This window comes from Saccopteryx leptura, chromosome 1 (assembly GCF_036850995.1).
Source record: "Saccopteryx leptura isolate mSacLep1 chromosome 1, mSacLep1_pri_phased_curated, whole genome shotgun sequence".
NCBI lineage: Eukaryota > Metazoa > Chordata > Mammalia > Chiroptera > Emballonuridae > Saccopteryx > Saccopteryx leptura.
In genome coordinates, this window is record NC_089503.1 from 240,387,771 (window position 1) to 240,407,982 (window position 20,212).

Genomic DNA, 20,212 nt, shown 5'->3' on the forward strand with positions numbered 1-20,212 from the left:
CAGTTTTGGCCTCATGTGAACAATGCTTTTAGTTTTTTATACTGTATTTGATCTAAGCAAACTATAAATTACCTAACTGTAAACTAAGAATTTTTTAAAAAATCAAAAGTAAAATATAAAAAATTTTGAGGACATTTCAACACTAATGTTACTACCTTACCATGGCAACATCTTCAAAACAATTTTCTTTAGGCCCTGGCAGGTTGGCTCAGTGGTAGAGCGTCAGCCTGGCGTGCAGAAGTCCCGGGTTTGATTCCCGGCCAGGGCGCACAGGAGAAGCGCCCATCTGCTTCTCCACCCCTCCCCCTCTCCTTCCTCTCTGTCTCTCTCTTCCCCTCCCGCAGCCAAGGCTCCACTGACTGGAGCAAGGATGGCCCGGGCGCTGGGGATGGCTCCTTGGCCTCTGCCTCAGGCGCTAGAGTGGCTCTAGTCGCAACAGAGCAACGCCCCAGAGGGGCAGAGCATCGCCCCCTGGTGGGCAGGGCGTCGCCCCCTGGTGGGCGTGCCCGATGGATACTGGTCTGGCGCATGCGGGAGTCTGTCTGACTGTCTCTCCCCATTTCCAGCTTCAGAAAAATAAAAAATAAAAAAAATAAAAAAACAGTTTTCTTTATATACATGCTCTAAGAAAACATCCAATGTCTCTAAATTGTATTCTTCTTTTTAAAAAATGTAATGATAATATAGTCATCAAAATATATTGTACCTGCATTTTTTCCAGTTTCACTATTACCAGCCTTGGCTATATTACAATGTAAATTCAATATGCTTGCTCAACAAGTTGGTAGATCAGAAATACACCATGCTGAGAAATACTGCAGGTATGCTCACATGAAATGATACAAAAGTCCTACAGAAATATAAGGAACCATGTCTTTCTTCATGAAGGGCAATGGCCTTATTCAACCTTTTATAAAAGATCCGGTTAACAGTGGAGGTCCCAGTTGAGCCAGATGATATGACAATCTCTGGTCAAGATAAAATCAAGCATTTGGCATTGTTACACACACATGCACACACACAAAGCCCAAATGGAGTCACCTATGCCAATCTCCACATCACCAAACCAAGACTTATTTTAGTTACAGTTTTGTCTCTTCCAGAAATGAAATCTTAAACCAATCAACCAGGAATTACCTGATCAGCAACAGTTAGGCGATCTGCCTTACAGACCACTGTTATCCCCAGAGGAAAGTAACCTTGCCATAACCAACCCACTTTTTTTCCTAATATAACTTCTTCATTCTCATTCCCTTCTGCCTACAAAAATCTTTAATTTTGCACAGCTCCTCAGAGCTCTTTTCTATCTGCTAGACTGAATGCTGCATGATTCTAATAAATTGTTGGTCTATTGGCTCTTAAATTTTTTAATATGCCTAAGTTTATCTTTCAACAGCATCATGAGTCAAAGTAGTCAAGTATCTCACCAAATGGGAAGAACATAATGATAAGAAACCCATGAGGAAGTTTCCAGAAGACCAAGTGGCTTAGCCATTGTAATCCAAGAACTTTGGCCATGCCAGCTGGGTACCGTGACTAGGCCGGGAGTTCAGGAAACACAAAGGACAAAAACAGCAATCACTGAGCTCAAAATATATTAAAACAACTCAATCTTCACCTCCGTAAGGAGACATACTGGAATGAAAGCCCAAAAACAGGGCCCCAAAGCCCTAGCTCCACCTGCAACTCCATGAACAATCTAAGCTGAAACAGTCCCTAACAGCATATGGAAGGGAAAGAACTGAGTTTATCCTTAAAAGGCCGGGGAAGATTCAGATGGGCGGTGAGGCAGAAAGCAAACATCCTGGAAGGAAGGAGCTAAGTGTAGGCATCAGCCTCGGGTGGCAGCAGAGATCTCGAACACTAAGAACAGTATAGCAAGTTACAGAAAGCTTCTAGCTCTGGGATGAGCAGTGTCATCACACAGATCACACAGTCACCACCATTTCCTAAGTGACAGAATAAAATTTGAGAGGTTTTTCTTTGTTTGTTTGTTTGTTTATTCAGTGAGAGGAGAGGAGGCAGAGACAGACTCCCGCATGCACCCCAACCAGGATCCACCCAGCAAGCCCACTAGGGGGTGATGCTCTGCCCATCTGGATTCCTCCATTGCTCAACAACCAAGACCTTCTTAGTGCCTGAGGCTGAGGCCATGGAGCCATCCTCAGCATGCGGGGCCAACTTGCTCCAATCAAGCCATGGCTGCGGGAGGGGCGGGGTTGAGGGAGAGAGAGAGAGAGAGAGAGAGAAGTGAGAGGGAAGGGGTGGAGAAGCAGATGGTCACTTCTCCTGTGTGCCCTGACCAGGAATCAAACCCAAAACATCCATATGCCAGGCCGATATTCTACCACTGAGCCAACCGGCCAGGGCCAAAATTGGAGGTTTAAACACAAGTCTATAGCAGTACTCTCAACAGACTGAGGAAAATAAAGACAGAGACCAAGAAAAGTGTGATGGTTAATTTTATGTATCAACTCCACTAGGCTAAGGGACAGACAGGTAATACATTATTTCTGGGGGTGTCTGTGAAGGTGTTTCTGAAAGGGATTAGTATTTGAATTGATACAATAAAAAATGGCCCCCACCAATATTGGGGGACCTCTTTCAATCTGTTGAGATTAGAACTAAAAGATGCCTGAAGGGTGAATACTCTCTCTGGAGCTGGGACATCCATCTTCTCCTGCCCTCGGACACTCCTGCTTCTCAGGCCTTCAGACTCAGACTGAGACTGACATCACTGGTTGCCTCAGTTCTCAGGCCTTCAGGGTGGCACAGGAATCACACCACCAGCTTTCACAGTCCTCCAGCTTGCATATGGCAGATCTTGGACTTCTCAGGCTCCAACACCATGCGGGTTAATCCCACATAACAAATCTCTTTTTATACAAATACACATATCCAATTAGTTGTTTCTCTGGACTATCCTTATACAGAAGGCAAGAAACAATCAAGACTATTGGAGAAGGGACATATTAAATACAGAGACAAGGCTCACAGATGAATGCAGCTGAGGTCTGGGGGACCGGGGAGCATTGTACTACTAGTAGTAGGAATGGGGAAGTTAAAATACGTATCTAATGTTTGGAAGAGAAAATAGTTAGTCTGGTCTTAAACTAAGTTTAGGGTTACAGCAGGACATGCACATCCTATAAATATTTGGAAACAGAAAAGTAGAACTTTTGCAAGGTTAGATATGGATTTCAGGAGCCACCACAGACAAGAGTGGAGGGGAAGAAGCTAGCCAGCCATGAGAAGAAGGATAGACAAAGTAAATCAGTAAAACAAAGACAAAGAAGGCAGTAACGCTAACAAATGCCAATTCCACTTATCCAAAGATAAGGCCACTGTCACATACTCCCAACCTCTTACCATCTCTTGGCTTAAAACTCGATAGGGAGATAGATACATGTTGAAATGATTAAACTGTAACTAATGACAACTCCATGGCCCGCCAAAAATCTGACGTAACTGAAGCTCTGGTCCACCAAGCCTGGGCTGACACTCTGAACTCCAGGAAGGAGACGAAGTGGCAGGTCATCATATAACAGGGTAGACTGAAACTCCATTCTTCAAATATGGCCCACTCTGTTTCACGTACATTTCCATTTGGCTGCGAAATTCTTCCCAGCTGATGAAGTTTTCCGGTATGATAGGAAAAATCTCTAACTTGGAGACCAGCAAACAGTGGCTATCCCAAAGCCCAAAACCCCTACCCTTCCTGTCTTCTTCAATCCACTGTTCTATTACTCATTTAAACATTTGTTGACTATTATGTGCCATAATACATAATATGTGCATGTCTATTACATATGGTACTTTTCAGAGGGGACCACCTCTCAAAGAGCTCACAACAGAGTATTCTGGAGTCATTCAACAAATATTTATTGTCAGCCTACTGTGTTCCAGGCACAAAGAGTAAAACAATTCCTGCCCTCAAGTAGTTCGTAGTTTAGGGCAACATTTCAACATTTCCACAAAACATTCAATACTGTGATGCTCTGACAAACTGGAAATTTACAATGGAAGAAAGACAAAAGAATAGGATATAGAAGATCCACAACTTTCATTCATCATACACCAACACTCAAAATCATCTTTTGCAGAATTCAGTCTTTCATACATCACCAGAGCTGGACGATTTTGGCTGGCACGGGATGGCAGGGCCAGCCAGCTGCTGCGGCATGGGAAGGGGCCCGGTCATCTGCCAAGGCAGCATGGTGATGGCTGGCAGGCCCCGGGGGCCTACAAAGGGGCTGAACCTGTGGAGGGCCTGATGGGTGCGGGTTCCCTTGGGGCTCATGGCGAGGCTATCTCCTCCCCAACCAGCCTCCCAGCCCTCACCTCAATGGTCCTCACTCTCCTCCTTCCCCAGCCTGAGGCAGGCGTGCACTGAGGGTAGCAGGCCAAGGCCCTACATGGATTGTGCTGAGCATAACACCTTTTCCCCACCACTGGTGCAGATTCCTAACAAGTCCCCGCCGGAGTTTTAAAGATGAGCAGCTCTTCATTCTTCATCCCAGCCAGTCAGCACAAAGCCATCACCACTGGTGGAAAAACATTTAAGAGTACATACGCCATGGACCACAATAGTCACACAAAAAGACTACCAGTTTTGGACTTTGTTCTCAGGCACATTGAGTGCCTGACATAGGCACTACCCTTTGTGAAGTGCTATAGACTAGAGGAAAAAATAAATATCAAACACAGCCCAGCACGTCCTTCAAGGAGTGAAACATGGCTTCTACAGACAGCCATTTTCTGGGAAGCTGGGTCACCCTCATATGGGGAAGTAAGGCATAGATTTAATAACTTGAGTAGCAACAAAATATCAAAGTAACAATGAAAGACCCAAAAGAAGGACTCAGAAAACAGTACCTATTGTACTTATTTGTTCAGTGGAAGAGTAAGGGATGAGTCAGAGAGGAAAGGGATGGGCTTACTGGCGAAATGGAATTCAAACAGGACAAGTTTTGAGAAAGGATATATGGAAAACACAATATTTAACCTAAACCAACATTTAATAGTCATTTGTTGAATGACTAAATGCAATGATTGCAGTGTGGAATCCAGGGTAGAATCATATGAGCAATTCCAGAAGCAAAACATTGAAACCAATGTTATCCTGAAGATGGAGTTCTGTAGGGGCCCAGTGGGAAGAAAGCCTGGGAAGTAAGGAGTAGATTGTGGGAGGTATGGAATTCCCTTCTTCCACGGACTTCAGGGACACACTGAGGGCTCTGAAACAAGGGGTCAAATAAAGAGCTTTAGACAAGAAGCAAAGAGGAGAAATAATACTTCTGTGTCCTACAATTTAGAACTTAATCACACACTGGAGAAATTTTTTCTAAAAGAAAAATTGTTCTCTATCATTTTCTTTTAAAAATCTGTGTGCATCACTGAAAATAAAAGGAATAAACATAATGCTGTCTGCATAATAGTGGAAGGAATTTGTCCCCAAAGATCTTTTCTTTGTATAAATGATGCCACCACAATTGCTGCTTCAATAAAAATGAATATTTATGAAATGTAAAATGACTTGGATTAACTTATTCCAATTTCACCCTCTAAATTTAGATTTTTAAATCATGCCAAAATGTAGATTTTGATTACAAAAGCAAATTGAGGGGGGGAAAACCCTATTTGACAAGAAAAAGAGCAAAATTTGAAAAAGAAAAAAAGAACTTGAAATAAGCCTAACAAAGGATGATCAAAGAAGGGTGGTCCATTTGACTAAAAACAACAGAGAAGGATCATCTTCAAAGTGGAGTTATTTAATTCAATAAATCAGCCACATTACAAGAATCAAAAGTTATTTAATAAAATAAAAAGGAAAAAGTCTCCCATCCACCCTTAGCTCCCTGCATAACTCTCTCGCCAGCTATTAGTTTCTTACATTCTTAGCCATCCTTTCAAAGTTTCTTTGTGCAAACATACTATTATTTTCCTCCCTGTTCACACACAAGTTAGCATGCAATATAACACTAACACTTTACTGACCTTGCTTTTTTCACTTAACACTATATCTTGGCAATCTCTCCATATCCTTTCATATACATTTTCCATGTTCTTTCTTACAGCTGCATATTCCATTGTGAGGATGAACCATAATTTATTTAACTAGCCCCTATTGATGGACATTTGGGTTCTTTCCAATCTTTGACTATTGCAAACAAAGCTGCAGTGAATAACCTGGTACAGTCATCATTTGGCATGTGTGCAAGTGTATCCGTAGGATAAATTCCCAGAAATTGCATTCCTGGGTCAAAAGGTATATGCAATTAAATTTTTGATAGATATTGCCAAATTGCCTTCCCGAAGAGTTGAGCCAATTTACATTCTTGCCAGCATTGTACGAGAGTGCCTTTTTCCTTAAGGCGACAGAGTTTATCATCAAAGTTCTGGATTTTTGCCAGTCTGAAAAATGAAAAATGGTATTTGCATTCTCCTCATTATGAGTGAAGCTGAGCATCTTTTTATAGCTTCAGAGCCAACTGTACTTCCTTTTCTGGAAACTGTCTGTTCATAACCTTTGCTTATTTTTCTAATGGGTATTGGTGTTTTCTTATTAATTTCTAGGAGCTTCTTATATACAGCTAGTGCTCGACTTATGACCATGATTGGTTCTGACAGACCAGTCGTAACACGATTTGGTCATAAGTTGAGTAGGCTATATGTACAGTACTGTGAAATGTTATAAAAATCTTTAAGTCATATTTTATCATAATTTTCTTTCATTATTGTTATATATCAATTTTCTTTGCTCATTTTATGCCATTTGTATCATCTCTACACCATTTTGTTTCTTATTTTTACATTTGTCAGGTTTAAGTAAAACACTGCATTACCAGTACAACTGGTTTAATATTTGCAAAGACAATTTCCTCTTGGTAGACATCTTGGGAGAGGTTTGATGAAAAATATCCAAGACACAAAACACAAATTGCTGTACTGAGTCTGGGATAACAGTTGAAATGGTGCACGTGGAGATGGTAGTGCTGCCGGAAGCTGGTCCGCACTGTCGTAAACCCAGCTGGGCAACGCTTGCGCTGCCAGACGCAGAGCAGTCGTGGCTAGCAATTGTGGTCGTAAAGTTGAATGGTCGTAAGTTGCATAGGTCATAAGTCGATCAATATTTGTATTAGGGAAACTAGTCCACCTATGATATGAGTTGCAAATATATACCTCAGTTTATCTTTTGAATTTGCTTATAGTAATTTTGCCTGCAGAAGATTCTTATTTCTATGTAATCTAATTTATCAATCTTTTAAGTCTTCTGATTTTCAAGTCATGGTTAGAAAAGCTTTCTTCATATCAAGATTATAAAGGAATTCTCCCTTTCTCATACTTAAATTGTTTCATTGTTTTACACACAACTAAATGGAAAAACAGTACATCACAAACTCTAGAGCCAAATTGCCTTCATTCACATCCCAGATTCACCACTTATTAGTTATATGACCTTGGATAAGCCACCTGACCTCTATGGCCCTCAGTTTCCATGTCTACACATGAGGAATAATAATAGTCTTACTGCCCTGGCCGGTTTGCTCAGTGGTAGAGCATCAGGCTGGTGTGTGGATGTCCTGGGTTCAATTCCCAGCCAGGGAAAACAGGAGAAGAGACCATCTGCTTCCCTGCCCTCCCACTCACCTCCCCCCCCTTCTCTTTCTCCCCCTCCTGCTGCACATTAGCCCCAGACACTGAGGATGGCTCCATGGAACCTCAGCCTCAGGTGCTAAAAATAGCTTAGTTGTGAGCATGGCCCTAGACGGGCAGAGTATCGGCCCCAGGATGGGGATTGACAGGTGGATCCCAGTCAGGGGTATCTCCCTTCCTCTCACTTGGAAAAGAAGGGGAAAAAAGTTATTACTTCATTGGGTTATTGTCAAGATTAAATGTATTAGTAAATATAAAGTAATTACTACAGTGCCTGGCATATAGTAAGTACTTAATAAGCATGAGCTATCATTATCCTATATCTTTTGGAACTTACTCTGTTTTAAACTTAAAAGTATAAATCCAACTTCTTTTTCCATATAGCCACTACTTGTCTCATAAATGTTTACTGAATATTCTATCTTTTCCCCACTGATCTGAGATGTCAACTTTCTCCTATGCTCCCTTCCTATATGTGTTTAAGAATTTCTGATCTTTCCATTCCACTCCATTGACCACCCATGGACTAGTACCACACTGTTTGTAAGGGTAGCTATCTATCTGCTCTTCTTTTACAGTTACCATAAATATTACTGTTTATTTTTCCACATGAATTTTTAATTAGAGTATCCAGTTCTAGAACAAAATAAAAATATCATTAGTGCTTTTACTGAAACCAAGTTAATTTACCTTTATAAATTAACTTAGAGAGAACTGATACATCTGTTTCCTATTCAGCCTTCTATTGGAGAACCTTGCCATTTGTTCAAGTCTTCTTTTGCATCTTTCAGTAGCGTTTTAAAGTTTTTCTCACATAAGTCTTGCATATTTCTTGCCATGTTTACTCCTAAATTTTAACATTTTTAGTTACTATTATAAATGGAGTGTTTTCTTCCATTACGTTTTATAACAAATGATTTATATAGAGTAAGGCTATTGGTTTCTGCTTAGTACTATAAATATATATCCTGATACCTTACTAAATTCTCTTGGATTTTCCAGAAATGTAATCCTATTATCTGCAAATGGTCAGTTTATAAAGAATGGACATTTTCTTAAGAATACAAAAAAGGTAAGATTAAAGTTTAGAATAGGGGTAGTCAACCTTTTTATACCTACCGCCCACTTTTGTATCTCTGTTAGTAGTAAAATTTTCTAACCACCCACTGGTTCCACAGTAATGGTGATTTATAAAGGAGGGAAGTAACTTTACTTTATAAAATTTATAAAGCAGAGTTACAATAAAGTACTTGGTAAAGTAATTATTATTATTATATGCTTTAACTTGCATATAATAATAATAATTACTTTACCAAGTACTTTATGTCGGATTTTTGCTAAGTTTTGCAGAATAAATCTTTATAAAACAACTTACTATAGTTAAATCAATCTTTTTATTTATACTTTGGTTGCTCCGCTACCACCCACCATGAAAGCTGGAATGCCCACTAGTGGGAGGTAGGGACCAGGTTGACTACCACTGGGTTAGAAGATAATCCTTAACTACAAAAGTATTTAGTAATAGTGCACACCTGCTACTAGTGTGAGCAAGAATGGACCACCTCCACATTCTTTCTTGATTGGGACTGTAATAGGAATCTCTAATATTTCTCCATTAAGCACCATGTTGGTTTTTCGACTAAAATAGATACATTTTATCATGTTAAGAAAGTTGCCATCTCAGTGTTATTATCAAAAATGGCTGTTAAACTTGGTCAAACTTTTCAGCATCTAGGGAAATAGTTATATTTCTTTCCCTTAGATCAATGAGATGATGAATTATATTAATATATTTCCTAATATTGACCCAACCTTGCATTCTGGGACTAAATCCTAGAAGCTGGAGTCTGTTTATTCATACTTATTTTGCAGTTTTGCATCAATATTCACAGATAAGACTGGTCTGTAGTTTTATATTTTTGTGCAAACTTTATCAGTTTGGTTTCAATATTATACTTGCTTCTTTTTCTTTTTCAAGATTTTATTTACTGATTTTAGAGGGGGGGTGGGGGATAAGAGCAGGAAGCATTAACTTGCAGTACTTGCTTCTCATATGTGCCTTAACCAGGCAAGCCCAAGGTTTTGAACCAGCAACCTCAACATTCCAGGTCAATGCTTTATCCAGGGCACCACTGTGGGTCAGGCTATGCTTGCTTCTTAAAAACAATTTGACAATTCTTTCAGTTTAAATAGTATTGAAATTATCTGCTCTAAATATTTAGTTGAAATTTCCTGTAAAACTGGACATAACACTTTGGAAGAGGGAAATCTTTGACTTTGTTTTGTTATTATTACATGGGAGGCAGGGAGGCAGAGAGACATACTTCCACTAGCACCCCAACCAAGATCCACCCGGCAAGCCCTCTATGGAGCAATGCTCTGCCTATCTGGGGCTTGCTCAGCAACCAAACTATTTTTAGCACCTGAGGGGAGGCCATGGAGCCATCCTCAGTGCCTGGAGCAATTTACTCCAACTATTTGAGCTATGGCTATAGGAGAGAGAGAGAGACAGAGATGGCGGGGTGGTGGAGAAGTGGAGAAGTAGATGGTCATTTCTGCTGTGTGCCCTGACCGGGAATCAAACCCAGGACTTCCACACACCAGCCAATGCTCTACTGTTGAGCCAACCAGCCAGGACCTGTTTATTTATTTATTTATTTATTTATTTATTTATTTATTTATTTTAGAAAAATCAATTTGTTTAGATTTTTTACTTCTCTGGGGTCAGCTGGGTCAATTACATTTTCCTAAAAATTATCTATTTTATCCTACTTTTCAAACTTATTTTCAATGAGTTGAGTATATAGTCTCTTATGATTCTTTAAATTTTCTATTTCCATTATTCCTCTTCAGTTCTTATCTTGTGTATTTGCACTTTCTTCCCTTTTTCCTTTATTCGACTAGCTAATAGTTAGTAGACTAGTTAATAAATTTTATTGTTGCAGTTTAATTATTTTTCAAAGAGCCACCTTTGAATTACTTACCATATTTCCCCATGTATAAGACACTCCTATGTATAAGACGCACCTTAATTTTGGGGCCCAAAATTGAAAAAAAAATGTATTGCATAAAGTTATTGAACTCAAGTTTTATCCATCTACAACAAATGCAGAAACAAGCGTGAAAAAGCAGGAAATGCAAGTTTAAAAAAATCTACAACCGCCCTGGCCGGTTGGCTCAGCGGTAGAGCGTCGGCCTGGCGTGCGGGGGACCGGGTTCGATTCCCGGCCAGGGCACATAGGAGAGGCGCCCATTTGCTTCTCCACCCCCCCCCCTCCTTCCTCTCTGTCTCTCTCTTCCCCTCCCACAGCCAAGGCTCCATTGGAGCAGGGATGGCCCCGGGCGCTGGGGATGGCTCCTTGGCCTCTGCCCCAGGCACTAGAGTGGCTCTGGTCGAGGCAGAGCGACACCCTGGAGGGGCAGAGCATCGCCCCCTGGTGGGCAGAGCGTTGCCCCTGGTGGGCGTGCCGGGTGGATCCCGGTCGGGTGCATGCGGGAGTCTGTCTGACTATCTCTCCCCGTTTCCAGCTTCAGAAAAATACAAAAAAAAAACAAAAAAAAAAAAAAAAAAAAAAACTCTACAACCACTATATAAGATGCACCCAGTTTTTAGACCCCAAATTTTTCCTTAAAAAGGTGCATCTTATACATGGGGAAATACAGTATATTGCTCTACTGTTTTTCTATTTATGTTTAAAGTTCTTAAACAAGTAAAGTTCTAGCAGGTGTGCTACATCTCTCTTCCTCACCCCAGAAAGGCATCACAGTAATAAATGTAATGAACACTAAGAATACAAAGGCAAGAAAGAAATTAAAGAAGGGCTGATCATAAAAAAGTAAAAAAAGACTAGCAATATTTCCAATATGAAAAAAAGTGCCATATAAAATAATAGCTGGGCTTTTGCCATAATTAACTCATTAGAAATAAGATCAGCTTTAAGTATAATGAACTACATTTGAATAACATAAGAACCACTCTGGGGTCTTAACTGTAAGCCTTCCACCTCCTGCCTATCTCTAGCAATTAATTGCCCACCCATTTAGTTCAATAAGCAGGAATCCCACCTTTCCCCCAGTCCCGAAGTTCTCTCAGTATTGCTTTATGGCCAGGCACTAAAACAGAGCAAAAGCATCTCCATATATAAAACCAAGCAAAGTGCTATGTGCCCTGCCAGCCAGCCAGTGCTGTCCAGAACCCACCCCTAACCTACAAGAGTATGCTTCAAATGAGGTAGTATAGTCCAAGTTTAGTTTTAAGCAATCGTCCAAAGTGGGACTATTTATTTTTGACCCATTTTAGCTAACCTAGAAGAATGTAAACATTAAAGAAATTTCAATGACTGGATCTTACCCTCTTGCAAAGTAGAAATCTTCTAGGCCACAGTTTAAAAAAGGGTGTATGTTTTCTTACGCATACCCAAAAAAGTAGGATTGAAGCTTAGATGATAATCCTTAGCACCGAAAGTATTTGGTAATATGCACCTCATAGTAGGCTGAACCAAAGATACACAACAGAAAGGCCTTGTCTTCTAAAATGAAAAGGTGATGCTTTTGTCACAGAACTTTCCCGAGAGTCAGGGTACAAGTAACAACAGACATAGACAGAAGAAATATAGAGAAGTGAAGAGCTGGAGGCTGGAAATGGGATTAGTTTAACTTTCAAAACAATATGTTCATAAGCTTTAAGCTTACAACTACCAAAAATCCACCAAAGAAATTCACATTGCCCATTTCTAGGGGCCAATTAGAACTTTCAGCAACCTGTAAAGGCAGTAGTAGTACCAGGAGTGGAGACTGGATAGGCCACAATCTAAAATTTAACTATTGGGGGGTACGGTGCAGTTACAACAGTAGAACAATAAGGACATATACATTGTAGGTTTGGCCCTACACCAGAAAAGCAGTTTACTGGTCCAGATACAGACAGATGTGCACACGGCTATATGAAAAGAGAGAAGAGCCTGGAATAGAACCAGGTCCTAAAGTTTTGCAGAGTTACTATGTGTATATAAAGAAATCTTTAGCTGGTTTCTGTCATGTCAATCAATCTTTAACCAAAAGTGTCATTTATATACTGTGAAACTGATTGGGAAGCTTTTGATTAAGATAAAAACAGAACTAAATGTTGGGCAAATTTATCTTGAACCAGTTTGGAAATCTGATCAAGAGTTTTTGGATTGTTTGTCTAGGAGGGCATATCAAAGACATTGTAGTGTGCAAAAAGGAAGTTCAGTACAAGCTGGGGAAGTTCAGCATAGAAAAAGCGTTGCCTTTAAATATCCATTTATGAATCCTGGTTTGTAAAAAGAATTTATTTTTAAGATAAATAAAGTTTAGAGAATTGAGTTAAATATAGTCTAGAGATGAAGATATCTGGATTTTATTTCCAAATTCATTTTCTGAATTTGAGTTAAAAATAAAAATAAACTTTGAGGGCTGCGATGAGTTGGAGATGAAGTGTTGGCAGGCAGGGGAAACAGAACTGCTGACATAGGTGAATAAAAATCAAGTCACACAATCACTTTTCAAACTGCCTCAAATCCAAAAACATCTACCTTTTATGGTCTCATACTGAGTATTGTATCTGATACGCAGACCTTCACTATGACCTCCTCCTATAAATTCTCTGTTCTTTAAGGAAAAGAAAAATAGAATTCCTGGTAAATTTCAAATGCAGGATTTATCTTGGAATTAAGTAATTTGTAAAAATGAATAATCACTCAATCCTCCAATAACTCTAAGGCAGTAGTTTCTAAACTATGGAGAGCTTGTTTAAAACACAAATTGATGAGGCCACACTGAGAAACACTGAGTCAAGGTATTCCTACCTAAACTATGTCCTGGGGTTGGTGGACCTGTTGTCTGCACACTGCAACTGGTCTGCGACAGAAATGGAAGTTAAGCTTTTGAAAACTTTGGGTAGTTCAATATTACTTGATATCCAAGCATGTGATCACTTTTCTAGCATTTCACTTTTACTGTATTTTCCAAAAGTATTGGTATGAGATTGGAAAATTAAAGTTTGGGAAGCCCAGCTCTAAAATAGACACCTCTGCTGAGCTGATCCACAAGGGCAGACCCGGGAGCAGAAGGCCAGGGAGCGCGCCTTACCCACCGGGGGAAACCGTGCAGTCCTGGAAGATCGTGGAAGCATAATGGCTGCAATCAGGCCACTGGACTAAGATACAATTTCAAAAGTGTAGTTCTCATCGTTCTGTGTCATTACATTGCTTCCAGTGACAACACAACACCGTACTGGCGAAACAAGTGGCCAGCATCCCAGCAGCCGGTGAAAAGGAGAAAGGAAAGTATATACAGTGAACCTAGGAATGCGGGCGCGTTCATCCGAAAGGGCGGAAATCGGGTCGGCGTTTTTCCTGCCCAAAGTTTGGAGCCGATGGGGAGTCTACACTCCAGGTGCTATACCTGCATACTAGTTTCTGCCCAAACGTTTTGTGTTTTTTAGGAATAGGCTAAACAAAGAAAGAGGAACGACCTCTCTCGCCTCCTCCCTATGCAGTACCTCCCGGCGCCTGCGCAGACCCCAGCCTAATCCCCGCGGAAGCCCGTTCTTGGCTTTCTTCCGGGCATGCGCAGCAGCGACTACCGCGCCCTCTGAGGGTCCCAGCGTCCTTACCCGCCACGAGGATCGACTCTTTCCGGCCCGGCAAGGCCTCCTGCGGGCTGATGATCTTAGAAGCGGAGTCACCCATTCTTGGGACACGAAAAAGGCTATGGAAGAGCTGGCGAGCCCTCCTGGTGGCCGAGAGCATGGGCGGGCCGCTGTCCGAAGGGCCGCGGGCTGGACGGCGCGGTCGAAAGCCGAGCGGCAGCTGCGGGACCGGCGGGCCCTGGACTGCTGGCGCCCGGCGGTAGGACCGTTGTGCACTGAGGCGCTGCCGCCCCGGAACCGAGGTTACCTAAGGCGCCGGCCACACGGGCGGCAACCGAGGGCGTCTTCTCTCCTGGGGGTGCAGGTCTTGGGAGACACCAGCAAGTTTTTCCTGCTCCACTCCAGTACAAAGTACCCAGGTTGACAAGTGTATTAATGGCGGTACGAAGTACGTAATGCGTCAGGGACCAAAACAAGACAAAAGTGCCTAGCCTTTGATTTTTAAGTTCGTTTCCATTTCTCAACCTCCTTAGCAGTTCCTTCCAATACCCAGTAAGGAACAACACTACCTACCCACCAGACAACTAAAATGTAGGTCTATTTCCATTGCAGCCATTATGATTAACCGAAAAGATGAGCACTGTATTTGTCCAAACTGAAAACTAAGCGCACCCCTTTCCCCAGCCCTTGGGTTTGTTTACCTCTTTGTTTTAGTATGGTCTCTGGACTGTATGTAGTACAAGGAGGACAGGAGGATTAGTCCTATATTGTAATGTAGAGGATGGCCAGACATGTACATGAAACTTAATATGTTTAATTTGTAATATAAATTTCCTCTGGGCACTTTGCCTCAGTATTTACTTTTGATTTGTTTTTACAATATTTATACAAAAGTGGGTTCTACCAGCCTTTCCCAAAACAGGTGTCCCTTCCAGGCTTGTGAAGGCCTGGTTACTAAGCGTTGGAAAAAATAAGATCATCCCTCTGTCAAAGGAAATACCCTGTGGGGTTTTTAAAAATCACTGCCTTTTAAAACACACTGATTTGCTTTTTCTGGTTTAGTGGTTGGTTGCATGAAATTAAACATATTAAGAGAATACTCAGCAACTAAAAGCTGAAGAGTTTTTCATGTCAAGAAGTACTTACATAATGTTAAGTGAAAAAGCAGAACAGAGCTCAAGTATGTGTGTATGTCCTATGTAGTATATATAAAATGCATTTGCTTCCATTTGCACACCCACTGAAGAAACACTAGAAAAAATTAAACTGATGTTTGCAGTTTTGTTGTTGTTCCAGATGCTGGTCTACTGATTTAAAAATCAATAGACCATTAAGTTGAACAACAACAAAACTGCAGACATCAGCAACAGGATTGGCAATGGCCAGAGAGAAGGGGGTGTGGGGTAAGAGGAGGAGTCCAAAGGTGGGGAAATGGGGACAGAGAAAGACTTGGGGCAGGAGATACACAGTGTGTGTAGATGGTTGTATTGAGTTGTATACTTGAAATCTAGATGGTTTGGTGGACCATGTCATCCCAATAAATTAAAAATAAATAAAAAATTTTAAATGCAAAAAAAATTCTACATTGTTAATATGTAGTGTTCTCAAGTGTTCCAATAGCTATGTTACTTTTATTATAAAAAATAAAAATTTAAAAATAATTTATTTCAGAGCTTTTTAAATAAAACAAAATAGTTGTTCCATTTACCAGAATAGTTAAGAAAAGTTACAGTGGTTGTGTTTTGTTTTTTGAGGAGAGAATTAAATATTTCTGCCTTCAGTGATACCGTTTTTACCACTAAGACTTCCTTCAGACTTCCTAATCCCGTCTGGGCTTCACACTGAGAGGGCCGCCTTTTGTCCCCATTGGACATACACCACTCTGATTTTTCATTTTTGTGAGTATGCTATAGTTTTCCAACAAATTCAACAGTGTATGTTCTTTAGGATGCAGTCTAAGCATGGTCTTTAGTAAAACAGCCCCAAAATACCGCAGTTTAAACAAAATTGAAGTTTATTTCTCTCTTATGTAACAGAAATAGGTAGTTGAGTGCTGAGCAGGACCATGTCTTTTTTTCTGTAATAGCTCGTACTGGATTGGCTCACATTAAGTATTCAGTGGTTACATGTTTGGTTTAATTGGGCCAAAACCCTAACTTAGATTAGCAAAAGTTTCTTTCCTATTTGTTCAAGGCTTTACCTTGTCCCTTGGAAACAAGAATACTTCATACTCCACCCCCCAAAATAAACCTAGGTTTTAATTGAGATGCAGATTAGATTGCTTTAACAAAGGTACTGTATCTGAAACAAGATAGTTTTGTTTTTTTCTCATATACTGGTCCAGAGGTAAGCGGTCCAGGACTGGTTGGACAGCATTGCTATCCTCATACATGACCTCCATGCCAGAACCTGCCATCACCTCTGTATCTTAGTCCAGCAAAGAGGCAGAAAGAAGAGGGGTGCACATCTCAGTACTCCTAAGAGTATGTCCCAGAAGTAGCATACATCATTTCTACTCATTCCATTGACCTGATTAGAGATGTGACTTAATAAATGGACATGATCTAACTGTTGTGAAGGAGAGAGATGAAGTTCTCTAGCTAGGCAACCACAGATGCAGCTAATACTTGACAGTGCTAGTAACAAAGGAAGAAGCTGAAATTATCCTTTGGTGGACATCTCTGTTACAGTCCAACCCTCCAGCTACCCAAATATCCATATCTACCCTCTGACTCACCATATTCCAAAGGAAGAAAAGTCAAAGTTACAAGCGGTTGAAAGTACAGGATCTGAAGATGACACGTAGTCCTGTATAAGTCTGGATGTAATTTTGTATGATCCAGTGACCTATAGACTAAAACGAGGTATCTGTTCCCCTCTCCCACGTCCTTTCCCACACACCCAGTATACAGTGGTGAAGTAAGAAATGAAAACTAATTTGAAAAAAGAACGGTAAAAAAAGTAGTCACTGTCCCACAGTCTAACCAAATGTTACAGAGAGGAACCTTCAAAGAATACCCAGATGGAGTAAATTCTTGGTAAGTTCTACTTTATTGAAGGAAGTGCCTTGTTGGTTGCTTCTGAAGGTACTGGTTCTACCCACTGGGAGGTTCTTATCCATGATCCTCTCTGATTCCATCAGAAGAGCATATTGAAGAGTACAGCCTCCTGGGAGGCTGTATATCTTTTGTGCCCAGCTTCTTACTGGTGCAGTTTCAAGGGACATTGGGTTACTTCAGAGTCAAATAGGCATTTGCAAGCTAGGCTTATAGCTCCTTTGTCAATTCAACTTTAAAGGATACTGAACTGATTTTTTATCTATTTGTTCCCTTTACAATTCCTTGTAGAAATAATCACAGCTAAGGATCTCAACTAGTCATATTTCTTATGCCTCAAGACTCTGTTTTTATTTACTAGCTGTTATGTTTGTCCCATATATCTTGTATCTATTAACTTAATACTGTGTACTTGCAGCCAGAAAAAAACAGGTTTGGCTGGAAAGGCAATCCCTTTAATATGATCTTGACTGCATGTCATCTGGCAGACAATACTTAGCTAAAAGCCCTTGAGAAGGGCTTTGGGTCACAGTTTTATCTTCTGCTATTGGGAGTATAATAGCTTTTGGCTTTATCAAAACTAGAAGGCCCTAAATAACCACTCTCAGTCAATTTGTATTGTAAACTGCAGGCAGAGAACTTCAGTCTTAGCAGAGCTTCATTTTCTTCCATCCCTGTTAACAAAATGGCTAGCTTTTACCTGAGTGCATCTTTCTCAAAGGAATTTGCTAAAGGAGGCAGGAAACAGCTAATCCTCTCTCACTGGTCATCTTTCTGATCATTTCCCTACAGCTACAGATTGAAAGAGTATGTGGTCAGCCTTCCAAGGAATTAAGTTGACAATTTTATCAAATGTTTTGTGGCAGCATAAGAAGGATTGCCAGCTTTGCAGCCTTTAATTTCTGTGTTCCTGTTGTCTGCTGCCCGCCAGTTAAACCAAAGCCACACAGTCTAGGTTAATGCTATGAAGACTTCAGAAAAACTACTAGAACTGACATGTTGGTTTTGCAACATTGCAGGATACAAGATCTATATACAAAAATCTATTACATTGCATGGCCTACCTCAATAAACATGAAAAATCTCAGACAAATGGAACCCAAAGTTGATGGAAAAAAAGATATAATAAAGATCAGAGCACAAATAAATAAAATAGAAGACAAAAAGACAAGAAAAGATCAATAAAAAAAAGCTGGTTCCTTGAAAAGATAAACATAATAGCAAAACCTTTAACCTAGATCAGTGGTTCTTAAACTTTTTGAAGTCGAGGTGCATTTAAAATCCTACAAATAATTGTAGGCGCACTATATACAAATTTCTGAGAAATATGTTATCAAAATTAAGTCAAATATTAAAGAAAAAAATCTAAAATCCAAGCGTGCTTTTATGGTAATTAAATGAAATAAATGACAAAATTAAATGTATTCTGACATTAAAAAACATTTTTATGTTACATTTTTTGAGTTATGCTTTTTAGAATTCATAAAAAAGGGGTTAAAAAATGATAAAAAGTTATCTTTATATATATAGATACATTCTTTATAAGATTTAGTAAATTCGGCAGGTCCCAGCATGAATGTGTTGTTCTTTTATTGTGTTTATGAGAAATATGAGCCTGATGTGTCCTAGTGATTTCTTTAATGTTTGGAGATATATATATATCATATGATATGTTTGTTTTTTTTTAACAGAGACAGAGAGAGAGGAATAGACAGGGACAGACAGACAGGAACGGAGAGATGAAAAGCGTCAATCATTAGTTTTTCGTTGTGCATTGCGACACATTAGTTGTTCATTGATTGCTCTCTCACATGTGCCTTGACCGTGGGCCTTCAGCAGACCGAGTAACCCCTTGCTCAAGCCAGCGACCTTGGGTCCAAGCTGGTGAGCTTTTTGCTCAAACCAGATGAGCCTGCGCCCAAGCTGGCGACCTCAGGGTCTCAAACCTGGGTCCTCAGCATCCCAGTCCGACATTCTATCCACTGCACCACAGCCTGGTCAGGCCATATATTTAAAAGGCAAATTCTCATTTCCTCATCAATACATTGAAGAATTCCTCTCTTTTTACTCTTAATTGTGTTGAAGATAGAAAATCCTAATTCACATAAATAGGATGTTGAAAATTGTAATAAAATGTTCAAAGCTTTTTTAGATATTGCCACATATTATTCTTTTATAGAAATCCAAAAGGCTTCAAGAGACAATTTCTTATGTTTAATCATCAATCCACTATCAGTGGATATAGCTGCCAGTTCTTCTTCTTCTGTTAATGTTAAACCAAAGTCACTTGAAGCTTCCATGAATGGGTTACTGCCAGGCTTCCCCAAACTACGGCCCGTGGGCCACATGCGGCCCCCTGAGGCCATTTATCCGGCCCCCCACCACACTTCCAGAAGGGGCACCTCTTTCATTGGTGGTCAGTGAGAGGAGCACTGTATGTGGCGGCCCTCCAATGGTCTGAGGGACAGTGAACTGGTCCCCTGTGTAAAAAGTTTGGGGACCCCTGCATCCAATCATATTGTTCAGTGTTAAGTGATGCAAAATGCTATAAATTAAATTTCTGCCCATCAGCCTTCAAGTCCTATTTTATTTACACTTAACTTTTGCTCACTTCCAGAATTGGATTCTTTAATATCACACTTCTCTTTGAGAAATCTACCCATTTTATTTGGATGTATTTATCTAAAAAATAATATAATGATGTGTTAATAAATATAATAATGATGTGTTAACAAAAAGAGTGGTATTTCCATAATGAAATGGTATAATAGAGTAACTATATTTATTTTTATATCTGGGTACATGCCGTGAACCAGCACAGCTAGTAATTCCAGGTCCTGAGTGGGAACAGTGTGGAATTAAGAAAATATGGGGTTGGGAGGGCCCT

General features: G+C 40.2%; 1 protein-coding gene across 4 annotated transcripts in view; it reads right to left on the minus strand.

Annotated features, from left to right (window-relative positions):
- Positions 1-15,522, minus strand: part of MSRA (methionine sulfoxide reductase A) — a 417,427-nt gene extending 401,905 nt beyond the window's left edge. Inside the window, exon 1 of one of the 4 annotated variants that reach the window (XM_066388174.1) lies at positions 14,294-15,522. In XM_066388174.1, coding sequence (XP_066244271.1) covers positions 14,294-14,429 — 136 coding nt within the window. In that variant the 5' untranslated portion in view covers positions 14,430-15,522. Of the gene's footprint in view, positions 1-13,767; positions 13,873-14,293 lie in introns of those variants that run through there. The other 3 variants (XM_066388145.1, XM_066388164.1, XM_066388154.1) reach the window with 3 other exon arrangements.
- Between the last annotated feature and the right edge of the window lie 4,690 nt (positions 15,523-20,212).